Source organism: Peromyscus californicus, unplaced genomic scaffold (genome assembly GCF_007827085.1).
Source record: "Peromyscus californicus insignis strain IS unplaced genomic scaffold, ASM782708v3 Scaffold_6__1_contigs__length_162567912, whole genome shotgun sequence".
Classification (NCBI taxonomy): domain Eukaryota; kingdom Metazoa; phylum Chordata; class Mammalia; order Rodentia; family Cricetidae; genus Peromyscus; species Peromyscus californicus.
The window spans coordinates 101,578,453-101,604,816 of NW_026294584.1; the positions used below are offsets into that span (position 1 = coordinate 101,578,453).

At 45.7% G+C, this 26,364-nt stretch overlaps 1 protein-coding gene across 1 annotated transcript in view; it reads left to right on the top strand.

Moving 5' to 3' along the window:
* The window catches only part of Antxr1 (ANTXR cell adhesion molecule 1), a 196,673-nt gene that overhangs the window by 25,076 nt on the left and 145,233 nt on the right, over positions 1–26,364 (top strand). Inside the window, exons 2-5 of the mRNA XM_052720148.1 lie at positions 1,008–1,079; positions 5,668–5,739; positions 24,721–24,802; positions 25,390–25,423. Of these exons, the coding sequence (XP_052576108.1) occupies positions 1,008–1,079; positions 5,668–5,739; positions 24,721–24,802; positions 25,390–25,423 (260 nt within the window). The remainder of the gene's footprint in view (positions 1–1,007; positions 1,080–5,667; positions 5,740–24,720; positions 24,803–25,389; positions 25,424–26,364) is intronic.

Genomic DNA, 26,364 nt, shown 5'->3' on the forward strand with positions numbered 1-26,364 from the left:
AGTATCAGATTCGGTAGATTAAAAAAAAAAAACTTTCCGAGTCTAAAATCCCACAATTGCGTATTTTCAGAGAACTGATTTCCCTCTCTTCTAGAAGCTCATCCCTTTTGATAGTGAGAGGTTGAGCCATTTTCTTCTCTTGCTCGTTATTCTGAATAACCACAGTAGATTTTCCTGCATGTCTAACTCCCAGTGCTTTCTTAAAATAAATTCCACCAATTGATTGATTATTATTTAGGAAACCTGCTGAATTCATTTCTCTAATAATTTACTTAAAAATTCTGCAGATATCTGTTTCATAAATCTAAGACTTGGTGTATCATTTGTCTAGCCAATGTCGTAGTCAGGGTTTCTATTGTTGTGAAGAGACACGGTGACCATGGCAACTCTTATAGAAGAAGACATCTAATGGGGCTGGGTTACAGTTTCAGAGATTTAGTCATTATTGTCACAGCAGGAAGCATGGCAGTACATGGGCAGACATGGTGCTGGAGAAGGAGCTGAGAGTTCTACATCTGGATCCAAAGGCAGCAGAAAGAGAGTGTGACATTTAGCCTGGCTTGAGCATCTGAAACCTCAAAGCCCACCTCCAGTGACACAATTCCTCCAACAAGCCACAGCTCCTAATAGTGCCTCACAGGGACCAATTTCATTTAATCCACCACAGTCAGTTTGCTGATTTTATTTGACAGAATTGGAATAGAGTCTCTTACAGGAGCGCATAAATAACAGTGTCATCGAGATCCAGAGCCAGCTTGTGATCTGAGCCCTGGGTTTTTTGTTTGTCTGCTTACTTCCTTGTAAGAGTTTGGAGTGGAGGGCAGGGTGGCAAGGGGAGATGGAGTTGGAGGAATTCTTCAAATATTTTAAAACAGCCTTATAGATAATTTCCAAATTTACACCAATTTCAGGTAATGGGTGAACCCAGTTAATGGGCTGGATCTGCATAGAATAGTAGATGGAGAACATGGCACAAAGTGCTAATGGCATGTCGCTCTGTCCCGTAGGTCAGGAAGCGTGCTGCACCATTGGAATGAAATCTACTACTTCGTGGAGCAGCTGGCTCACAGATTCATCAGGTGAGTGTCGCTCCAGTCACATCTCTCGTAGCTGATGGCGAGTCCAGCCCACTTCCTGCTCCAGTAGCTCCCAGACACTGTGGGAATGTACACTGAGTGGACTTGTGGGTAAGGTGTCACCAAGTGCTAGGTGACCAGCTCATGTCAGTTTGCTTACACCCCTTCTGATTTTAATATGAACACACCACAGCCCCAAGCAAGTCACGACTGGTCACATGACCCCTCCATCCTCTCTGTGGGCTTGACCTCATCTTCCCAGACAGGTTTGAACATAGTCACTATGAACTGTGGAGGTGCTACTTAAGGACATCCACTAGTAAAGGAGGGGACATCACCCTCTGTGGGCTCACACAGCTTTCATGGATGTAACTGCATCACGTTGTCAAGGTCTTTGGTGCAGCTGATGTGAGCATCGTGAGCGATGATGCAATACCCCTGGTGGTAGATGGTCTCCATGGAGACCAATGTGAGTGAGCACAAAACTCTTCAGTCCATTTTGATAGCACAGGATCCTCTGAGGCCAGGGCGATGGCACAGTCCCCTCCCATACCTAGTTACCGAGCAACATGCTCTTACCTCCCTAACAGGAAAGGAAGGGCAGCAGGTGGCCTTGAATCTGCAGCAGGAATCACCTAAACCCAGGTGACTTAGGAAAGTAGGTGCTGAGAGGACAGCATGGAGAAGAAGTACAGACAGGGAGAGAGACCGTGTATGTGTGTGTGTGTGTGTGTGTGTGTGTGTGTGTGTGTGTGTGTGTGTGTGATGTTAAAAAACATTTAGACAAATCATTGAACTTCAGAGTGATAGGAGAGACTTCCCAGTCTAGCCTGAGAGCTGTTTGGGAGCCTCATGTTGAAAAGCTTTGGTGAGAAACTTCTGCCTCTTGGATCATTTCAGTTTAAAGTCTTTTCTGTTATGGAGCCAGGCATCCTCTCCTGCACTCTCACCCAGTGACCCTTTCAAGTGACATAAAGCACATCTACGTCCAAGTCCTTGACAGCTTCTGCTCTGTCTCTCCTTGCTGTCCTCATCTCTCCCTCTGAGCACAGGAGCCCAGTGGAAAAGGATCCAGCTGGGCTGGATGAGTTTTGAATCCAAGCTCCCCGTGCAACCCTAGCAATTGGCTTAACCTTGGCTGAACCTGAGGTCCAGAAAAGGAACATACAAAGAGAATGTGTGTGTGTGTGTGTGTGTGTGTGTGTGTGTGTGTGTGTGTGTGTGCTCGATCACCCAGCATCTGCGTAGAAGTGGGCCTCCAGCACTGTCTGCCAGGCCCATCAGCAGTTCAATACTCTTCACTATATTAGACTCAAAGACATGGGTGGGGCCACTGAGCAAACACTTATGCCAGTCTCCTGCTTCACAGATGAAGAAAGAAAACAACCAGGGCCATCTCCTTGGCTTACCCTTAGACCTCAAGGTGCTTTCCTATGGCCTCGTTCCTCTGGATTCCTTCCTGTGGACTTTGTGTCACACTTCTTGTCTACTTGTGACAAACCCCTTGGAGAACAACCTAGAAGGAGGGAAGTTTACTCGGGCTCACAGTTGCAGCGGTCTCGTGCCATGCTACCTCCACTGTCCCCAGACTGTGGTGACGTGGTGATATATTGTGTATCACATAAAGCTTGCCTGAGGATCAGAGGATGGAGCCAGTCATTAGATTAAACATAGAGGACAGACAGTGGTGGCACACACCTTTAATCCTAGCACCTGGGAGGCAGAGATCCATCTGGATCTCTGTGAGTTCAAAGCCACCCTGGACTACATGAGATTGATTCAGTCTAGGAGAGAAAACAGAGCCAGGCAGTGGTGGCACACACCTTTAATCCCATTACTGGAGAGTTACACACCTTTAATCCTAGCACTTGAGATCTCATGCCTTTGCTGCCAGTATTTGGGAAACACACATGCCTTTAGTCACAGCACTAGGAAGGAAGTGAAATGGCTGGGTGGAGAAAGGCATATAAGGCATGAGGAGACAGGAACAAGAGCCCTTTTCAACTGAGGACTCAGAGGCTTTCAGTCAGAGGATTCATGGAGCTAGGATCTGGCCTTCCATTCAGCTTGAGGATTCGGTAGTGGTGAGAAGTTTCTCTAGTGGCTTGTTCCTTTGTCTCTCTGATCTTTCAGCGTTTACCCCAATATCTGGCTCCAGGTTTTTATTGTAAGACCAATTAGGATTTGTGCAACATGGTGAGGTAGAACTTCTTGGCCCAAGTGTGTGGTGTAGCAACACTGCTTGCCTCATCGTGGACAGGAAGCATCAGGCAAGGACTGGAGAGCTGGTAGAACTTCAAGGGAACACCCCCAGTTACCCTCTTCCTCTACCTAGGTTCCACCTTCTACAGTTTACCTATCTCTTAACAGACTGTCCAAATGTTGAATCCATTACTCTCTTGAGCCATCAATGAAGGCAGAGTCTCATGATCCAATCTAATCACTTCTCTGAAGCCCCACCTCAGAACATTCCTTGCATCAGCTTCAAAACATAAGCTTTTCAGGGAGATGCTTCATATCCAGACCATAGCAGACTCCTCACGTGCAGGGGCCAAGTTGTCACTGAGTTTTGTTTCTGCAATAGCCCAAGGGCTGTTGGCAGTGCCAGGTGCACTCTTGAATAAGTGGAGGAAAAAAATAGTATTGACAACCAATGGTGCTGGGAAACTGGATAGCTACATGTTGAAAAATGAAACTAGATCCATATCTCTCACCCTGAATAAAAATAAACTCCAAATGGATCAAGGACCTCAACTGAAGACTTGAAACTCTGAAACCACTGCAAGATACAGGCATAGGCAAGGACTTTCTGCACAAGACTCTAGTTACTCGGGAGATAAGACAAATAATTAACCAATGGGGCCTTGTGAAATTTAAAAGCTTTTGAACAGCAAAGGAAACTGTCAATCAAGTTAAGAAGCAATCAGTAGAATCAGATAAAGCCTTTGCCAGCTACAGGTCTGAAGGAGGAGTAGCATCCAAAGCCTAGGAATAACTCAAATTTTAATCAACAAGAAAAAGAGTTCTCAAAAAAAAAATGACGTCAGGGAAATACAAATCAAAACTACTTTGAAACTCCATGTCATTCTAGTTGGAGTGGCCATTACCAAGAAAACAAATGCTGGTGAGGATGTGTGGAAGGGAGAATCCTCATATACTGTTGGGGGAGTGTAAACTGATGCAGCTAGTGTGGAAATCAGTGGGAGTTTCTCAAAAAGCTGAACGGGTGATTTTATTTATTCCTTAAATAGAATACTGTGGGATAGAGGGAACCCATGCAACAATGGTGGTTGATACTGGCATAAATATGTCACTGCTGACTGAAGAGGATCCTTCTGAGTTGAAATCCTTTCATCTCCCTTTATTCTGACTCCCACAGTTCTTACTCTTCACTCTTTCCTTGAACTCCAGACCTTCATATCCATCACTCTCAGAAAATAGCCCCATTTCCTGGTCACTGAGAGCCTTGAGGGAAGCAGGCAGATGTTCCCTCAGCACACAATCCTGCTCCCAAGAGTTGCATGCATGTCCTTCTGCCATCCACGAGGGCCAGCTGTCCCCCTTTAAGGCCACTCTCCCACTTTGTCCATCCCATGCCATTGACTCTGGTCTCTTGGGTGTCTTTGTTCTTCCTCTAACTTTGGCTTTCTTGCTGACTCGCTCATCCCTGTCCAATCTCCACTGCTTCTCCACTCTGCTAAAACAGTCACAGCCAAAACCCCAATCAAAGATATGTCAGTCACATAGAAATAATGGAAGGTTCATCCTAGGAGTAGCCAAAGCTTTTGTAGCAGATAAATGACAAGACCTCATTTATATTTCATGATAAATAGTTTGGGGAGCAGCATGGAGAATGCAGCAGAGTCAGGGGTGATGCTAGGAGACAGAGGTGATGCTCAGGCCCAAAGCTGAGCAATGAAAAGAGGTCTGTGTATGCAAGGATCAGAGCCAGCTCAGTTTGTGAAGACACAAGTTGGTGCCCCACTGGTTGACCAGTTGGCCTTCCCATGAGGGCCCTGCAGGGCAGCAGCTAGTTGCCAAGCCCTGTGCAGATTGCCAGTGCTTCTTGCCATTCCTCAGGTAAGACTGCCTGTTACCCAGAGAGTGAATTTTACACTGAAAGCTTTTGAGTGCTGAATAAGTCATATAGCCACTGAGCAGAAGAGACTCTCTGTGGCCCAGCAGACCCTCCTCCCTCAAGAAGGAACTAAGTGAACAGTGATCTTTTTGAGATACTCCCTTCTTTCTGAGATCCTGTCAGACTTAGGTCACAGGATTCCCCCATTTCAAGACATGCTGTAGACAAGCCCCCTTTTGGGAAGTCCTGGATTGGGATGGAGTTCATCTTTCTTACTGTAACGTATCCACTCTGTGACAGTGTCCTGTCAGAAGGGAGACACAGCAGACACCTTCAGTTCAGAGCTTCAAGTTGGCCATTGGCTAAACTCTTGCCGCATCCTCTGGGACTCCCATTTAGGTGGTTCCTCAGCTCTGGGAGCAATGACACAAAGATAAAAACAGGAAGGAAGCCAGGAAGGGACCAGCATGCCCCAGGTGCTCTGTCTGACCTGACAGTTTCTCTCCTTTCCAGCCCGCAGCTAAGGATGTCCTTCATCGTCTTCTCCACTCGAGGGACGACCTTAATGAAGCTAACCGAGGACAGGTAAGGAGACCTCACTTCTGTCGTTTCAAAGTCTGTCTTCCCGAATAACCCTGAGTCTTGTGCCGCCTGGTGTCTCAGCAGGCCATCACTCTAACAGATGCTCTCTTAATTCAAGCCTTGACCTTTGCATCTGGACGTTCTGCGGGCTCACTCTGCAGTGACTTCTGATGACATTTCCTGACACTGGGGAAATGTTTTAAATGACTAGACCATGTTGAGATGAACCTTGCCTTTGAACGTTAACTCCATCTGCTGAGTTGGAACAGAATGTTGGCAAATGAGGTTCTAAGGGGATTGTGTTTTTCCCCATTTGAATTGGATTTATTTTGTACACTAGAGTTTCAGAAATGCAGTAAACCCTCCACCGGGGAGGTAAGAGCCTGGAATGTATCCCTGTGTGATTACCAGGGATGGGAATAGTAAAGGAAAGTTGTGGCACCAAATAAATTTTAATCAAGCATGGGAAAATGTCAGTTTTTACAAATATTCTCTGGGATTTAACCATATTCCACTCCACACATGAAGACCATTGGTGACGGACACATGCCATTTATTCATAGTTATCATGAGGCATGGGAAGGGCAAAGGATAACTTCTTGCCTTCATATCACTGAGTACTTTTTCTGAAAATTGTGGCATGGTCCACGCGAGGGAAGCACTGTAGGGACATGTGATTCCTGATGACTTAATACAGGTTTATTGGGAAAAGAAATGGAGGGGGGGGACACAAGGGTTGAGCCATCTTTGTGTTGCTCTAACAAAATACCACAGACTTGGTTCTTTATAAAGAGAAGAGGTTTATTTAGCTCACATTTCTGGAGAGTCAGGAGTATATGCCAGCGTCTAGACATCAGATGTGACACATGGCATCACAGCAGCAGAGACCACGTGGTGAGATGGGACCCAGAGAGTCAAGGGCTAGGCCCACTCTTCATACAGTTCAGTTGGTAAAGAGTCTGGGCCCTGCAACAGCTACTGTAATCTCAAGGGCCATCCTCCAGTGACACAGCTACTTCCCCCAGGCCCTACCTCCTAGCTGCTGACTCTCAGTGGCACCACACTGAGGACCATGTGTCCAGTTCCTCAAGCCAGACCATAGCAAGTGTAGGAAGGGCTGGAAGACTTCAGCTGGTAACACCCTTTTATAGAAATTAGAATTAACAAGCTTTCTAGTTCAGACCAGCAAGTCTAAGCCAGTGCCCATGACTCTCCATACTTGTGTTTCCCTTCTATAACTCCACTTTCAAGTCTTCCTCTCTCAGCATGCATGCTGCTGAGATGCCCAGAAACCCCATTTTAAAAGTGGGTGTCATTCCTTCATAGAAGAAGGAAGACCACGCCTCCTTCCCATGGACACCAAACAGAACCCAGACTAGGCCCAGGCTCCATTGTTCCCCTTCTCCTTGTATCTTCTCTCTAAAGAGAGAACCCTGAAGTCCAAGAAGCCTCCTTCAGGGTTGACCAGGCACTTTGAGAAGCTCTGAGGAAGGACCTGGCCTTGTGTGAGTTGTGACCTTGCTTGGTCTTTATATGCCATCCTTCAGTGGGTCTGGCTTCTGCTCAGAGAAGGGGCCATGAACAAAAAGTCTAGCTGATCCTGCCACACCCTTGTCCTCAACACTAGGCCAGGTGCATCCGAGGCACAGGGCTAAGACAGTGACGTGCCTCATAGAGTCAGACGTGGTTTCTTTGGTCACTGGCTCGGCTCCTACATGGATAAGAAGAAACTCTCGAGCTAATCCAAGCCTGTGGGTGTTAAGCATCCTTGTAGGGGGTGCCTGCATCATCAGTCCCAAATGAGAACCAGATCTCACCTGTCCTTCACATTCTGTGGGAACTATGGCATCCTGGTGTCGCTTCACGCCACCTACCCTTTGGATGTGTCAGTGTGACCAAGAGGTCAAGTGCACGCAGCTCCTATAGATGCTGTAAGCTATTACCACAGCTGCTGGGCAGCTGGCCAGGGCAGGTGAGAGGCGGATAAACACCATCAGAGCGCCAAGCTGACAGTGTTCCTCTCAGTCTACTTGGATTCTAATTGTGCCTTAACTTTGTTTCTTTAGCACCCCTACTCTGCTCCAGTCAACCCTTAATGCTGAAGGCTGTGAGTCTCCTGTGGTGACTGCATTGCCTGGCTAAGCATGGGTCCAATACTCACCCAGTCTTACCATGTACAGAGGAGACAAGTGATCACTCTCAGAAGCCCTAGAGAGGCTGGCTGCAAATCGGGTTTTTTGACCCATTTCCGACTTGTCTTACAGTGATTTGTTGGATACGGGAATCTCCATCTTTTTCTTCTTTACAATATCCCTCTGAAACAGTAAAGGATGCATTGTTATATCCTATGTGTATCTGAGGAAGTTTATAGAGTTTTAAAAGAAACTTGTTAAAATAAAAGGGCACCAGGCTGGAGAGATGTAAAATGCTCGATTTGCAGATGTGAGGACCTGAGTGGAGCTCCAAATGCACGTTAACAAGGCAGACTGGCTGAATGTGCCTCTTATCCCAGCCATGGTGGGGTGGGATGAGGGAACAGGCAGATTACCTGGAAGTTCAGCACCCAGCTAGCAAGCCAGCTCAGCAAAGTTATAAACCTGTGAGATCTGTGCTCAGGAAGGCACCTGAGGGCAAACACACACTCCCACACACACTGTGTACATGCACACCCATGCCTACACTTGAACACACACACTCCCACACAAAATAACAGGGCATCAGTCAGAAAAGATTCTCATTTTAACAAGATAAAAAAAAATGTGTTCATTGAAAAACATAATATTGAAGAAATATTTGCAATGTATTCTGATATGTTCTCGGGATCCAAAATGCATACAGGGAAAACTATGGTGAGATTGAAGACATAAAAATAAAGTACAGTGTGCTGAGGTACAGTAGAGGAGCCAGAACGAGAACGATGACATGTTCTTCTCTGGTTCCTCATGGTGTGTCATTTAAGTTCCTACTCTTCTAACCACTGCTAAGGTTTCTCATCTTCAGTTCTCAGCAGTTCGTTACGATGTGTGTGAGTCTGTAAATTCTTGTCTTTCACTAGAATTGGCAAGTTTACAACCACGGCTGTACAAGTTGTCTGTAACATCCACTTTCTCCTCTTTCCGGGAATCCCACGGTGCAGGTGAAGACATCTCCATGTCACTCCACATGGCGCTGAAGTTGGCTCAGATCTGTCCCAGTCCTTCTCTCTGGTCTCAGTGGACGATTTCCGCTGTTCCATCTCCTGGGTCAGTGGTCCCTCCCTCGATCATCCTCCTTCAACCATTGAGCTTTCCTGCTTGATTCGTAATTACAGATACTTTCTCCGTTCTAAAATTTCCATTTGGTTCCCCTAGAAACTTTCATGACTCTGTCAAGTACTGTTTCATCTTCATCCCCAGTGTCTGGGTGACGTCACAGGGTGGTCACTGTAACTGCTGTCAGGTCTGTCACGGTTCTAGACTCTTGGGATTGGTGTCACTATCACCGCTCCCCACGAGAGCTGAGCACACATTAGATGCATTTATTAGTTAAGTAAATTTTTAGAGTGTAGCTTTACTTTTATGTTGCTTAAACCTTGGGGTTTTTTGGTTGTTTTCTTTGCTTCAGTTCGCTGTAATCCGGGTTCAGGCCACTCCTGTATCTCTAGTGTGGACGATTTCAGTGTCCTCTCAGTTAATGAACACTTACTCAGGCTGTTTTGGATCTACCCCTGTGCAGCACAGAAGTGATCTGAGACCTCCAGCTTTGGGCACACAATTGGGAGCCTCCTTCTGCAGCCTCTCCAAAATCACCCCAAGAATCTAGCCAAAAAGGGGGTGTCTGTTGGCATTTGGGTCAGATAGAATGCCAAGAGGCAGCCCTCTTCTGAGGCAAAGCCAGAGTAGGAGGGGACCCTCTCCCCAGGATTCCCAGACAACTCAGGCACTACCACACCATGAAACTTGTCCTCAGGTTAAGAGAAAAGAGGAAGTGAAAATATGGAACTCACTTGTGTGGGCCACCTTGGGGTTTCGACTCCCCACAGCTTTGTTCACTTTCTAGGCCTTCCCATATGCTGTTCTGTGGCAGGCCGTGGCAGGCCGTGGCAGGCTGTGGCAGGCCGTGGCGGGCCGTGGCAGGCTGTGGCAGGCCGTGGCATGCTGCAGAAGGCTTGGGCTTTTCTTCCCTTTCACAAATGAGGACACTGAGGTTCCGGAAGTTCCCTGAGGTCCAGTAACAGGCCAATGGCAGAACGCGTTTCTGACCTCTGGATTCTGAACCTGGGTGAGTCAGAGCTCGTGTCAGATCATGTCCCCTTCCATGGTTTCTCGGCTTCCCCAGTTTAAACAAGCCAGATCTGCGGGCTACTTCATTAGCATGGCAGAGTGTATAATGCCGGCCAAAGCATTGTTATAGCACAGCAGTGCTGTGTGAACTACTGCAGATGGGTCCCTGGAAACTCCCAGCCTTAATCATGACATGACTTGAAACACTCCAAATGTTTTATTGTCTATCTATGAGCTCCTGTCCGAGGAGTCTAACTAGCACTTTAACAGAAATCCAGAGAGCTGATGGGTTTAACCAGGTCTGTTAACATGGTCGTATATGTTTTCTTTGTCTTTACATACCATGGGAGTAGAAGCCATTAAAAAGATTTTAAAATGCTGGCTGATGTTCATATTTCTGGTTGTATTTGGTTATGGTGTGTTCTTTTCATGTGAAAGGGAATTCTGTTTTCTGTATATTATTCAGAAAGTTAGCATTCTTATTCACAATTGTTCCGTTATTACTACTTTTGCTTATGGCAACTTGCATGTTTTACTTTAAGTTTTCCACAAGTTATTACTGTGTAAGGTATGGGGCCAACATCTGACATTTCCCCTGTGCTGGGAACTGCTTTTTCCAGCCTTTTAACCAGCCACGTAAAAGTGGCCTGCGTGGACTTGGGCACTGCTTTCTGCTCTGCTATGGTTCCATTTTGTTTTCCTCCAGTTCTATGCTCAAACCACATTGTTTTAATTAGCTTCAACATCTGGAGGACTGGTCTTTCCTCATTTCTAATATTGAGCAAAAATCTCCTTGGTCTTTGGTGGATTTTTCCAACCATGTGCTTTTAGATTTTTTTTTCTAGTGTTCCAAGTATCCTTGGGGTTTTCGTTTGAGTCCTCTGAAAGGCCTGGCCCTGGCACCGACGGTGCTTCTTTCTTACTCCAGCAGCACTCAGTGTTATTTACTGGTGCTTATCACTTCTGTGTTGTGTCCTCTAGGAAGGTTTTGTTCTTTTCCTAAGTTGTATTCAGTGTTAATGCCTTTCCCACTGTGAGCGGAACATCTCCTCTTACATCACTTCGGTTGTTAGTGTTCATGTAAAATGCTTGTAGGGGCATCCATGGGACTTCAACATGGACAATCAGTAGTTCAGCCCATGACTCCAGAAGTAGCTTAAGAAATAACGTTTGGGGGCAGTGGGGTGGGGGGAGAATTACTAGTTTTTACAGAATTTTTCTTCTGTCTTCTTCTCTGTCTCTGTCTCTGTCTCAGTCTCTGTCTGCCCCCTCCCCACCCCCACTCTGACTCTTTCCTTCTCTTAGGTATTGGGGATGGAACCCAGGGCTTGGACATGCTAGCTAACTGTTCTATCACTGAGCCACATGCCCAGCCCTGTGCAGTTGTTCACACACACACACACACACACACACACACACACACACACACACACACACACACACACACATCATTTTAAAGAAATATTTTATTAGTTCTAACTTTCCCAGTTACCTAGTGGTTTATTTCTTAAATTTATAAATACTTCTGTTTTATACGTTTTTAAAATTTTATGATTCATTATTTTATATTACCATTATGAATTCTCATTCCCTCTCTTTCACCCTTTCCTGTCATCTTGAGATGAAGGAGTTGGTTTTTTTTGGTATCTTGCCTTTTCTTAATAATAAAGCTGTTGTTGATATAAATCGAACTTCAGATCTGTTGAGGTTGATGCTCCTTCTCGCTGATGTGTCTCGTTCTCAAGGCTAACGTCTGACTCACTTGTAGGCGTAACTTTACTCTTGCTAGGCAATGATTCGGGAAGGTGTTTCCCACGTGACTGTTGTTTACCCTTCCCTTAGTTTTCAGAATCAATTTTTTTCAAAGAAAACAATTAGGCTAATTTACTTTGGGGTGTTAGTTTCTGGTTTTATTAGTCTTGCTGATGGACTACCCTGCAATCCGTGTACTATACCCTCCTCCCCCAAAACCCCTGGATGTTCTTTCCCAGAAGCTTTGGGGACATTTTTCTTTATCTCAAATATTTTCAAAAAGTTGTTAACGTGATATATCTGAGTATGAGTCATCTCATTGATTCTGTAAGTGACTTTGTATAGTATCTAAGCCATTCTATCTGAAACTTAAACTTCTCCAAGTTAACACCTTTTTCTCCTATTATTTATCATTACACTCCTTTGATTTAGTAATCAGCATTCTGACCTGCTCAAGCTCTCTTTTATGATTAAGTATGTGTTTAATCTGTCTTTTTTTTCATTGTGTGTATGTGTGCGTTTGTGTGTGTGCACATGCATGTAAAGATCATAGAAGGACATTGGGTGTCTTTGTCCATTTTGCTCCAGCACTTTTTATTTAAATTTGTTGAGATTCTTTTTGTTTTTATGTGTATGGGTTTGAGACAGGCCCTTTCATTAAACCTGGAACTGGTTGCTTCAGCTAGTCTGACTAGCCGAAGAGCCCCAAGCAACCCCATCTGTCTCTGCTTTCACAGCACTGGGATTACAGATGTGTGGCAACATGCCTGGCTTTGTGCTTGCCGGGGTTTGAACTTGGGCCCTGATGCTTACATGGCGGGCACTTTCCCACCTGAGTAGTCACTCCAGTCCCAGTCTATGGTTTTATTGATGCTCTCTGAGCACGTTTCAGCCTGGTCCTGCAGTCACCACATCATTGTTTGATTTTTTATGGCTGTCTACAGCACTCAGCTTTGTGTGCACTTTTTCCTTTGCATTTTTTCATCTCTGTGAATGCTTTTCTATCCCTAAACCTTCCATTTTAGAGACATGGTACCTTCATCATCAGTAGGGACTGGGATATTTCCCATGTGTACCTCCGTTTTTTCCTGTGAGTTTATTTCACGGATCCCTAAAATTGGCTCTTATCTTCCTGACTGCTGAGATTTCCTCTGAGCCCAGAGAGGGAGAGAAGGGATTGGAATCAACTGAGTTTTCATCACTGAACATGTTAAGATCACAAGATAAAGAAATCTGTGAATAGAGAAGTAATGTTTTTAAATCCACACACCCTCCCCCTTGAGTAGAGACTCCACAGTCATTCTGAAGAAGGAAGAAGCAGATGCCAGAAGCAGAGGGTCTGGTGCAAGTGGCAGATCACTGAGTTAGCTTTCCCTGCCACACACTGTAGGGCGGCTGGGTAGGGTCCCCTGCCCCACCCACTACTGGGTGACTGAGTTGAACCTATCCTGTGGCCCACCACAGGGTAGTTGGGTTCGGAGCCCTCTCCTGGCCCCTCACTGAATCCCTCCCGTTGAAGCTCAGGCCATTCTCCTTGTGACCTGGAGTGACGGGATGTGCCTTCTGCTGTCTCAGCAGCTCTGTTTCCTGCAGGGATTCCAAGACTGGGGCTTGCCACCCTGCTCACTTACCTTCAGGCAGTGAAGCCCATTTGCTCGATCCTGGTAGTTTAGCTGCATCTGTGATGGTTTGGGAAGGGCAGTGAGGGTTAGATGCGTACTCGCAAAGGACTGGTTTGTACTGGAAATTTCACCTTTCTTCCAGACTTCACAAGATTCAAACACAGAGCCAACAGAGTAGCTGTGGGTCAAAGCAAAGGACCATCGTATCTTATTCAACCCACTGGCCTTGTTTTACTAGCGAGGAAAAGGAGTCCCAGAAGGACTTGGTTGTTTGTGCTGATCCGTCCATTTACTCGACATCAAACTTTATTCACAAATTTAAGATTTGAACTCAGTTATTTTTTCCCTGCTGCATATAGCCTTCTCAGTCTACCTGTATCTACTGTGTGCTGCCTTCTGGTCTGTTGTCTGTGAGACGCTCACATGGAACCACATATGTGTATACATACAAATGTGTAGGGGGTGCCTACATATATTCTCTAATAAGGGCTTACCGTATGCCAGTAAATAGACTTTCTTCAGCTATTACAAGGGAAAATAATGACTACCTGTGGGGCTTTCTTTAGAACTGCATTCTTTATTATGTCATGTTATAAGTGGGGATACCCAGGCGGAAAAGACTCACAGCCACTCTGCTATGTAACTGTAGAACCTGGATTGGAGCCCAGGAACCATGGCCCCTGTGTCTTGTGTTTGACGGCCATACTTGAGAATGCCCCACAATTTTACTGTTATGTACAGTTTGAAATTCAAGGAAAGAGGCTTACACGGTTCACCACCCCATCCCCATCTTCCTCCAGGGAAACAGTTCCCTGAAGCCTGTGCACACATTTCCTCATGGTCCTGAGAGCTGAGTGATCCCGAAAGGGAAGAGTCAGTGGGGGTGTGAGGAGGGTAGGCTGAAGGTCTTGCTGTTGCTTCAGCAAGAGCAAACAGAAGGGATGCCAAGAACATGCAGCGTGCAGTGTGAGTGGAAATCGAGACCCTTCCTGTGTCCCTCTCCGGTACTTCAGCTTGCTGTAGCACCTAACTCTGCCGTGCTCTGCAAACACCTCTTGGTTCTGGAGCAGAATGATTCCATGTTGCTATTCCTGAGAGACCGGGCTCTAAATCTCTTTTTAAATTTTAAAATAAGAGGGGAGGGGAGTCTTGGGAATTTAGTGTTTGGAAGAACTTGAATATGCCTCTTTTTCTCTGTCTATAAAATGCTGGGAGGATTTATGATGCAGACATGCCATCGATGCTCACTGAACTGTGGTTACTATCGAGAGTGCTCACTGAACAGTGGTTACTATTGTGAGTGCTCAGTGAACTGTGGTTACCATCACCACTGCTCAGTGAACTGTGGTTACTATCATGAGTGCTCAGTGAACAGTGGCGAACTATTGTGGTTGTTGCTAGGAGTTTTGATCAACAGCTAAGGGTCCTCTCAAATCCTCCCCGGCAAACCCCACCTCACATCATCACAGTGTGTCCAACAGCAAGTTCACAGTGAGTCCCGGATCTCTCTGACTCATCCTTTTCTGAAGCATTGAACATTGGCAGTTCTATCCCTGCATAAAGGGATATAGGTGAGAAATACTTCTTCAGTGTAAGGCAAGATAAACACCATTGTTTCCTTGCCTAATGGTTTAGCAAGAGTTCTTCCTGAGAAGTATGCACAGGCCTTGTCTTCACAACAGGTTTGTCTACAATCTCCCACCTGAGTCACAGTAATGCTGAGTGGACAGAGTCCACCTTGGAGCCATGAGACAGATCCTCACACATGCCTTTGTGGGCCAGTGTTTCCCGCTCTCCTTCTGGAATCGTGTCAATAGGAGAAAGTAAAATCGCCCTCTTGAACCCCAAGTTGTCATTGATATAGCAAGACATCGCCAAAAGCAAGACATTTCTTTCAAGTTTTTCACCTAAAAAAAATGTAATATGCCAGTGTTTGCATTTATATAAAAGTTGTAGTGGGTGGTTTTTCAAAATTTGGCAAACCATACTTTGGGGCGGGGGCTGTAGTATGGCCCCCATGTCTTGGCTGCAATGCTCTGGTGTGCGCCAAATTTGGCACTGCAAATGAAATCGGAAGAACGACTCTGCCCCGAGCCTCCTTTCCAGGCTCTAATGTGGACTTGCCGGTGTCTGCTTTCTCCTGTGCCCACCATAGGATGCAGCTCTGAAGCTACTGTGAATTGGTGTGTGGAAAATGCCCATCAGAGATTCTAACACATGACAGGTACTCAGGAAATGCCACTTGTCCCTCATGCTGTAAATGCATAAAGGACAAAGGAGGACAGGAACATTTCTGACATCTGGCTGAAGGCAGGAAGACAGCGTCCGCATAGTCAGAGGAACCTGCGAATGACTGCGTCCCAACTCTTCCGTCGCCAGATGCGCTATCCATGTGCCACTGGCCCCAGCTGTGGTTGTATTCTCATATCTAGGGACAGGGGCTGAATCAAGGAATTTCTCTGCCCCACACCACCCCACACCCCACAAAATCCTGGTTACACCAGGCGGTGACACTGTCATCTGAGCTGTCAATCTTGCTGCGGTGGGGACCTGCTGAACCTCTGACGGGCCCTGAACACAACCCCAGGTTCCTCTTCTGCTGCTCATTCCCATGTCATACCTCTAGGCTTGTAAAATAGAATGTCGCAGGGGGCAGTTCCTGGGGACACAGTCTCTGTCTCCTTCCACAGGAAGAATTGCTGCCTTGAATTTAGAGTTTATCATCTCCATGAATGTGTGTACTTTTATATCCCCATAAACTATACTTCCATATTGACTACTTATTTAATAATAAATGTGTGTTTGTGTGTGTGTGTGTGTGTTGTATGTTGTGGGGGTGGCAAGCAGGATACACGTGTATGTGGGTCCACGCCAGAGGTCAACCTTGGTCGGGGGGTGTTCTCACTGCTATCTGGAACTCTAGCCAGTGCGCCCCAAGGATCCATCTGTTTCCACATCCCCAACATTAGGATTACACACACATGCTGCCATGCCTGACTTTTTCCTTGTGTTCTGGGGATCAAACTCAGGGTCCTTGCCTGTGTAGCAAGCCCTTAATTAACTGCCATGCTTTTCTCCTGTGAGGGCTGGGCTGGACAGAAGCAGGGACTTTTTATGCTCTGTAATGGGGGAGGGGTGAGTGAGTGGGTTGCTCAGCCAGGGCGTATCTTTGGCCTTACTAGTTGATCTTCAGAGGCAGTGTGGTGTGTAAGTTTAACGCCCACTGCGATTTGAGTTCTCAGTGCCCCACATCCCTCTAATTCTGTCTTCGCAAATCCTTCCTGCCCACACGTGCCTTGTGTGTTGGATTATCCAGTACAGATCTAGCATACTTCTCCCCACACTCCCTCCAGCTCAGCCTTGCTACCGAATGTGGACAGAAAGGTACTATGTGTGGTCAAGAACTATAGCCCTAACTGTCGAGGTGAAAATTCTAGAAACAATGTGTAGGTTTTAAGTTGTGCTCATTTCTCAGCACTGTGATGAAGTCTGACAGGAGCCCTGTCTCTTGTCCCCGTGAGTCACTGTTTACCCAGTGCGTCCGTGCTGTGTACGTTACCCCTCCGTTGGCCACCTAACTAGCAGCTGTCTCTGTCATGAGACGGCTGGAGTGGGACCATCTCGCTTTTGTTAAACTAGTTCTTGTTTTCTTTACTGTGGCCCCAATGGACTGGAATGGTGGTGCTGGCTATCTGAATATTCCAAAGAGAAGATCCAAGACAAGAACAAATTCATCAGTGAGTTGTGAAGACAAAAAGAAAATGTTGCTAGTTTTTTTTTATCACACCCTAGACTTTAAAAGTTACAGTCCTGCTCACCGTGCACTGATATGGGAGGGCGAAGACTTTGAGGGTGGCCAACTGGAACTGAAAAGATGCTCCAAGCCATAAGGATGCTATGCCAGAAAGCACGAAGCCTCTATGATGACTTTATCAAGAGATCTCCTGGGGCCAGAGCCACCACACCTCACTGAAAGTAAGGATGACGTCAGAGGCTGGACTGCAACTGTGAACACCACTGGCTGGGCTGGGCCTGCACACATAGGAAACAGCATGCACAGAGGGCTCGGAGCTGTCTGAGGTTTCAGGCATCTCCTGGGGGTTGTGACGTTTCTCAACAGAAGTAAGGCGTCTGCTGTATTTTGGAATTTCATAAATATATAAATGAAATATATTACAATAGTAGCAAAAGATGAGATGAATGATACTGATTTCATTATATGGGAAAAGACATAAGATTAATAAAAAGGATGTGTATTGAAATCCAATGATCATCAGCTGGGGGGAAAAAAGGCAGATGATGGAGAAAGAGACACCGACAACAGATAGCTGTGTTTCTAAAGGTGAATGGTGTTCGGTGAAGTATCAGGAGGTGCTTGATCAAACAAAAGAATGAAGAAGAGAAACAAAAGAACTGGACATTGCAGAAAAATAACGAGACAACAGACTTCATCCAAACTGTGCCGATATTTACATTAAACAGGAAGTGACCAGCGTATTTCAACCACAAGCCCGAGAATGCCACACTAGAAAAAGCAGCAAGAGCCAGCCTATTAATAACCATGCTGAGTTTCCCTGACTATTCATGCAGCTGCATTTCTCTAGAGGATGAACTGAGGAATGGCCTCAGTTGCACAGGGTAGTACATCTGTGTTTTAGTTAGGGTTTCCATTGTGGTGCTAAAACACCATGACACAAAAGCACCTTGGGGAGGAAAGGGTTAATTTCCTCTGAGCACTCTCAGGTCTTGCGGGATTGCTGTGATTCCTCACAGCAGGAACTCAAGGAGGAGGCTGGAGGCAGGAACTGAAGCAGAGGCTATGGAAGAAAGCTTCTGATGACTTTCAGCCTCAGGACCACCTGCTCAGGGGTGGCACTGTCCCCAGTGGACTGGGCCTTCTGACTTTAATCAAGAAAATGCCCTACATACTTGCCTCCAGGGTGGAGGCATTTTTCTCAATTGAGGCATTGAGGCTACGCTTCCCAAATAACTCGATGTATAAAAATAAAAATGAAAAACCAACCAGGATCTGAGACATTCTCCGAAGGCTGGGAAACGGCATGCTGTCCTCCGAGGCTGCAGCATCTGAAGATGGCAAACCTAGAGAACAGAGCCTGGGTATTGTGTTTGCTGATGTCTCCCAGGGTAAAGCGAGTCTCAGAGCCAAGTGCGAAGCAGTGTGGTGAGGGACACGAGAGCAGGGGTACCCGGAGGTTGAGGACATTGTTAGAGCAGCCATCTACACACAAGTCCATATGACTCACAAGAAATGCATGGAATAAATAATAGCAACGAGCTAAGGGAAAGAATAGAAAATGTGCATTGTATAAACATTAATCATAAAACTTGGGATAGCAATATTAATATTACACAAAGTAGACTCCCAAACAAAAACTGTTTACTAGGCAAAGTCTGAAGACCATGATTTCAAAGGCAACCTACCAATGAAGAAGAAAGCAGAGAGGAAGTTAGACTGTGTTGCCAGCTGAACCACAGTGATACCCAGGAATCAGCAGCTGGGAGACAGGCAAGGTCAGTGTGGGAGGAGATGGGAAACAGCAAAGGTGTCTGTTAGAAGAGAAGTATAAAGGGTTAACAACAGTAAACTACCCCTTCTGTTTTATGAAGCTAAAAAGCAAATACTTGCCAAACTCAAAGTAAATAGGAAAAAAAAGTAAACATTCTGAGTTGAGAATTTTAAAAGAATGAACTGATAAACATTTGATGAGAGTGGAGAGAAAATATAACTTACAGTTATTATCAGTAATGAAAAGAGGATCTTGCTTTGGAGATAAGATACAAGGGGATACTGCCCTTTCTAGAAATGAGCTCAGTAATAGACTGGAAAAGCCTTTCTTGAGCAAGCTCTTCATCACTCATCATCTTGACCAACCCTCCATAGATGCCTGAAGAAGCCGTGATCTTGTGCATTATAAGCAAATTATTACCGTTCACTTAAAACTCGATGGTGCAGAGTAACTGCAGAATGTCCTGACCTGTGAGGGTCTGTTTGCTGTGCTGCAGCCACAGGCCACCGGAAATGTTGAGAGCATTGCTGGGTAAGTGAGGTCCCAGAACCACCAGTTATGGAGCATTTGGGAAAAGTCCGGTTCTACAGACGCTCCTTCATAGGGAGCCATGACATTGACAGTGCAGACCTCATGTTGGGTTGTATCTGTGTGGTGGAGGTTATTTTTACAGAACAAAAAAATATAATGGACATAGCATAACCCTGAGGAGGATTTCCCAGGGGAGACATGGGAAGTGCATCCTGATGTGCATATGTGTGTTGTTCCTTCAATGCTTTCGTCAGCAAACATTATCAAAACGCCGCAGCATGACCACGACCCCAGAAAGTCATCCTCAAGTCCACAGGGCCCTGTGACTGATTCTTCCCAGCACCACCGTGCAGATCACCGTTCTGCTGCATGCATGGATTTGCTAGGCACCAACACATCAATGTGTGAATGGGTGATGCACGGAAGTTGGACTCACTCATCTCACAGCTGTCTGTGCTACACCCATCATCAAGTGTTATGTGTTGCAAAAGGAACACGAGATGTGTGGCTTGAAAATCCCCAGCTTCTAAGTGGGAACACTGGCAGACAGAGAAACCACCAAGGGAAACAGGACATTTTAATAACAGCCTCTTATGTAGGAGTCGCAGCCTCTCGTTTCCCAGGAAGTTAATGTTGCACTGATAATTGAATTTCCAGAGAGCTCATCATCCTATAAAGGTCTGGCTCCCTACTCCTCGGGTTTCCCAGAAGACATAAGGACTCGGCCCCTTAGTGCCAGCCCTCCCAGTGTCAGAACAGGCCCACCATTCCCAGGCCACTGTCTCTTTTCAGATTTCTAGATGTTGTGGGTACTTAGAGAAGGCCACCGAGCGGTGAGGTAGGTAGCAAAACAGGTGACCAGTTAAAAATCAGGTCAAGACAAAGGGAGGGAAGGAGGGGGGGGGTGCTGAGAGCACTAGCTCGAGAAAATCATCTTTGTAAAGGAAAAGAAATGGGCTTAGAAGAAAAATTCCCCCGTTCCCATACTTTATTTGGCAGAAGAGAAACACGGTAAAGCCAAGGAACCTTCTCCACACCCCCAACATGCTATTTTTTAAGCTTTCTTTTTAAAGCTCCGTGTTAACATAATATTCCAGTTTTAGTGCTACCAAGAATATTCCAGGCTTTACTAGTCCATGACCAAAGAACAAGATCACGTTTAATTTTAAGTTTAAAGTAACGAGTTTTGCCAGGACATTTTCTTACTTGCAATAACACGCCTTAGTCATATGTTTCCTTCATTGTGCTTTCTGATTTTCCTACCCTCTTTACCCCCTTCCATAACCCTAACACCCCACATTGTACTGTGTCCAACTTTTTTCTCCTCCAGCTTCCACATAGGAGCGAACACATGCAATATTTATCTTTCTGAACCTAGCTTATTTCACTTACCATTATAACGTCTATTTCTGTTCATTTTCTTGGTCATGATAGCTGTTCTTTACGTATTTGCATATATGTATCACATCTTCTATGCACATCCATCTCTTGGTGGACATCTGGACTGGTTCCCTCTCCTGGATATCATGAATGGGGTAGCCATACGTGTGGCTGTGCACGTATCCCTGTTGCAGGCTGACTGGATTCCTTCAGGTGTTACCCAGGAGTGGGATAGCTTTGTCACTGGCAGTTCTTTTCAGGTTTTGGGGGAACTTCGTACTGATTTCCATGGTGACTTCAGCAGTTAAAGTCCCACTGTGGTGGAGAACGGCTCCTCTTTCCCCGCATCCTCACTGGCATTGGTGATTTTCTTGGGAAATAACTATTCTAGCTGTGGTGAGATGGAATCTCAATATAATGTCATTTGTATTTTCCCAGTGGCTGGGGATGTTGGACATTTTTTTGAGTATGTCTTGGTCTTCCGTATTTCTTCATTTGTAAAGGTCGTTTGCCTGTTTGTTGATTGAATTATTCGTTCTTTGTTGTCTTGTTGTTGCTGTTCTTTACACATTCTAGATATTAATCTCTTCTCCACTCTTAGGCTTTCTTTTTGTTCGGTCGTTTCCTTTGCTGTGAAGATTTTTAGTTTGATACAACCCCGTTAGCCAGTTCTCGTTGTTATTTCCTGAGATGTCGAAGCCCATTTCAGAAGGTCTCTGTCTTGCTTATGCTGAAGTGTTTTGCCTCTTCCTTTAGAAATTTCAGAATTTGGGGTATTACAATCAAGTCAGTGAGTCAATGAAGTCATTTGGGGTTGATTTATGTATCAGGCAAGAGGTGGGAGTCAAATGACATCCTTCTGTATGTGGATAACCCATTTCCCAACATCATTTGTGGAGAGGCTGTCTTCTATCTCCAATGTATATTTAAGTTTTATTTTCTTTTTAATTATATATGTGGGAGGTGTGTACACATGAATGCAGATGTCCTAGAATGGGACATTAGATTCCTGTGAGCTGAAGTTATAGGTTATTGTGAGCTACCTGATGTCAGCACTAAGAAACCGAACTCTTAACCAGTGAGCCATTTCTCTGCCTTCCATTGTATGGGGTTTGTTGTTGTTGTTATTTGTTTGTTTATTTTAACACAGTCAATAATCAGGTGGCTGTCGCTATGAGGGTTTGTTTATGAATCTTCTGTTGTTTTCTACTGGCCTATGTGTCTGTAAGTGTCCCTATGGCTCTGTAGTATAGTTTGAGGTCAAGTATTGTAGTCCTCCAGCATTGCTTTTTTTGCTCAATGTTGCTTTAGACTCCCAGGATATTTTCTGTTTGTGTATTTTAGGATTGTATATTTAGATTTTATTTAGATTTCAACACCCAATCTAATTTTCAGAGAATAGTCTTCGTCCCCATGGGTGTCCCTCCTCCCAGCTATTTTAAAGGACCCTGGGGCTGCTATCTCTGTATGCTCAGGAACAAACTCTGATTTCCCATCCCCACCTCTACTCCTGGGAACTCATGAATTGTTAATCCAAAGGACAGAGTTCTGCCAGGTGGTGACTGGTACCTGCCCCATCCCTGCACCTCCTGTGGCCTTGTTGGGGCATACCATTCCTGTCTTTATCTCTTTTACTAAAGTATGTATTATTTTTTTCTTTCTCATCAAACAACACAGTTGGAATTGTGCCTTTTGATAGAATGTTGACATATTGGAGGTGGTGGAAGAACCGCAGTACACAGAATGGCTTCCATCCACTACAAGGGCCCAGACCTGTCCTAGGGCCAGTGACTGGGCCCACTTCAGCCTGGCCTTCCTCCACATGGCCAAGTGAGGCTCCTGTCTTCCTGGGACGACTGATGGTGGTGGTGCCTGTTCCTCACCCACTTCACAAGAGTCTCTTGAAAGTCTGTTCAGTTCCAGTCACAAGACCTAGAAGACATAGCAGGGACTCAAAGAGGCCTGGCCCACAGAAAGTCAGGCTACAGGGGCTGCTGACGCTGAGGGCCTCTCAAAGCCAGGAGCTCAAGAAGACCAGTGCAGCTAAGGCTGGGGCAGTGGGGGCAGACAGTGAAAGGTGAGGTTGGCCAGGGAGGCAGTGGCCACACCTGAAGCTATCTCAAAGCCATGGGGAGGTACCTCGTGTACAGTGACTTGTTATGGCAGGATTTTGAGCAGAGGCAAGAATGGTATGGTTTGATCTTCATTTAAGACTCTGGCAGCCTCACCCAGAGTGAGTGGAAGTGGAGGTTGAGGGGCAGGTGCTATCCCAGAGGCCTTTGCGAGGTCAGATGGTGGTGCAGCCCATGCTGCTGTCTGGGTTGGGTGTGGATCCGTTTCCAGATATTTTTGGAGGTAAACCAGCACAGTTGGCTGATGAGTCAGGCAGTGATCCAGGTAGGCCTCCAGTTCTTGAGGCCACCATGGGCAGCTGGGTTCTGATGGGGCAGCCAGATAACAGTCTGCATCTTTCCCAATGTTTAAGTGACATGGTGTTGAGTAGTCCACTTGAAAGCAGCAACAGCAGGGACCTTTGCCATTAAAATGTTCCAACAGCCTGGCGATCCCCTGCCCCCAACCCCAACCAGGCCTCCTATCACACCAATTTTCATGCAGGATTAGTGTTTTTCATTAGAATTTCAACCCAAACATCTGCTGGGATAAACAGGTAGTGTTTCATTCATTGGCTCAGCCCTTCAAGAAACAGCTTGTCAGCGCAGCTAACAATAGGACCTCTAGGATCCAGTCTCATCCCTGCCACTGGCTAGTTATGAGATCTTGGACAGGTTCCTGGGGCTTTTGTGGATTCATTGTCCTTAGCTGTGGAATTGAAGGGTCGTCACAAGGCTTGAGTGCCTGGGAACATCATATCGTCGATACTCAGCAGAGCCTGTCTGTGGAGATTTCCTAGCCGGTGTATGCAGAGGCAGCACCTTTGACTTCCAGTCTCTGCTCTCTCTCTCTCTCTCTCTCTCTCTCTCTCTCTCTCTCTCTCTCTCTCTCTCTCTGCCCTCTTTGAGCCCAAGTTTTATCTCTTTGATACAGGGACAATAGCACCCACATTGAGAGGTTATCGGGAGGCAAAATCAGCATCTTTGAGATGGGCTTGGTATATCATGTTCCCCAGGAATGTTAGTCTCTTCCGACTTGAAGGCTCTTTCTCCGGCATAGCACAGTGCTACTGCAGAGCTAGGAACATCAATGTGGGCATCTTACCCTCCGGAGAGAGTAGTCTGCAAGACTCCACATGGCTCCAGATGCCACTCTAGCTCTCTCCCATCCTCTGTCCCACTTCCTCTTCCTGCTCCCGCTGTCACCTTGCCCAAACAGGAACAGCACAGAAGAACAGCACACAGGCATCAGCCCCCAACCGCTCCTGCTTGTATGAGAAGTATGGATCCCAGGTGCTTTTTGGCTTTCGAAGCTGACTGTGCTGTTTCCTGTGGCACGGTTTCCTTTGGCATCGTTTGCTTGGATTCCTCCCAGCTTCATCCCTAGGGTGGCCTTTCCCTGCTTTCTACTGGTTCCTTGGTGCTCATCACTCTCTGGCTCACATAAGCCATTTGCGTCTTCCCCTGTGTGGCTGGGTGTCCCATCAGGAGCAGGAACATTTTAAGGCTCGTTTCCAGTGTAGATAGAAAGCTTTGTCCACGTTGCCAAAGAGGGAAATCTTAAAAGCAAGTGGAGATCCTTGTGATAGGTTCCTCACATTGTTGGAATCTAACTCACCCTGCTCTGGCTGTGGCTGACCCCGGGTGGATAATGTAACACAAAGACTTGCCCGCTGGTGGGTTTGGGGAGCGATTGGAGCAATACAGCACACACATGGAAAGCAAACGGGTGCATATAACTGTCACCTGCAAGGTGAAAATATTCTCATAAGGCTAACAAGATACTTTTGTGTTTCAGGGAACAGATCCGACAAGGCCTAGAAGAACTCCAGAAAGTTCTGCCAGGAGGAGACACTTACATGCATGAAGGATTTGAAAGGGTAATTTCAAGACAGTTTCAAACTCTCTAGTATAAAGCATCACATTGGAATATCAGCGTAGAGCTGGCTGGTGAGATGAAGCATGTGTGTTAAGGGGACTAATAACACCCAGTAATAAGAAAGCACAGTTTTCCCCCCATAAGGTCACTGACAACTACCTTCAAATGCACTAAGGGAATGCATTTTCCTCCTTAACTGATACTCACAAAGGGTTTGTTAGCCGGTACTTAGATGTCACTCAGGAACTGTGCCACACACAAGTCCCCTCAATTCCCAAAATGTCCTTCGTAGCTGGCAGCCACAATGGCCGAGATGGAATTTCAGTACCTTTGGCTTTAAGGGAAATCTTTCCAAGACTCTGAGAAGATCTCCACCCGTGTCAACAGTTAGCTGACTCAAGCGTGAGAATCACTTTACCTGAATATCAGCACTGGCATTTTGAGTGAGACCTGGGCAAGTCACATGAAGAATAGAGACAGCCCTGGCTGCAGACGAGCAGCAGCTCCTCAGACCTCCGTGCATGCTACTAGACTGGCAAGCGGTGCTGTGTGGCTAACGGTCTAATGACGTCTCCGTGTGTTTTTCAGGCCAGTGAGCAGATTTACTATGAAAACAGTCAAGGTAAGATTGTCACATAAAGCCACACTATGAAGTGTCTCATCTCTCCATGTTTGTTTCTGAAAGAGGCTTTTTACACTTCAAAGTACATGTGTGACATGGTCCATAAACCCTGTACATTCATTTTATCACAAAGAAGAAATATGAAGGAAAGCCTAGAAAGGTGGCTTATATCAAGTCAAATTCTACCATGCTGTGCCAGGACACATTATATAAAAACAATTAAGAGCCCATTATGGCTACAGTCTGTAATTTACATGAATAGTTTTGCATGATGAATTCATTAAATTAATAAGTACTTGGATGGACTAGTAAGGTCTTGGATTTTTTTGTCTTGTCTCTCTCTGAGCTCCTGTGGTTGAATCTGATATTTAGATCAAGTGTGACTTAAATGTCCCTTCACTTAACTATAAATGCATGAAGTATGCTTAATAAAGTCCTCAGAAAGAGAAATATAATAATCATCATATTCTGGTTACTCTTCGTCTCCCTCATGGAGAACATTCCAGTATGTCACACTTGTCTCTTCGACGAGATTCCCTATAACTGTAGGGACTTTCCTCCTAATAGCCACTTCCTGTTTGATTGTAATTAAACCGCTACAAATAGGGTAGGCCCCAAACTTGCCGAGCAAAATCAATTATAAGTGCTATTACTGGAAATCTAAATAACATTGGAAGAATTCCAGACGATTTTGCCAACAGCTGTAACACTTCTGGGCAGCTAGTAAATTCTGATAAATATTATGTTTTGGCAAACTGTCTTCCAAGTGTGGTGTATGTGGTCAGCTATGGCATTCAAGAAGGACCAATGCAGTCCAAGTGCGGAATTCGCCCCCGGCCTGGTGACCGTTGGTCATTGGAGCTGTTTGCCGTGACTGACTGGTTCAGCAGCCATGGCACTAGGTCGGTCTATATGTTGAGATGAGGCTGAGAAATCCAGAA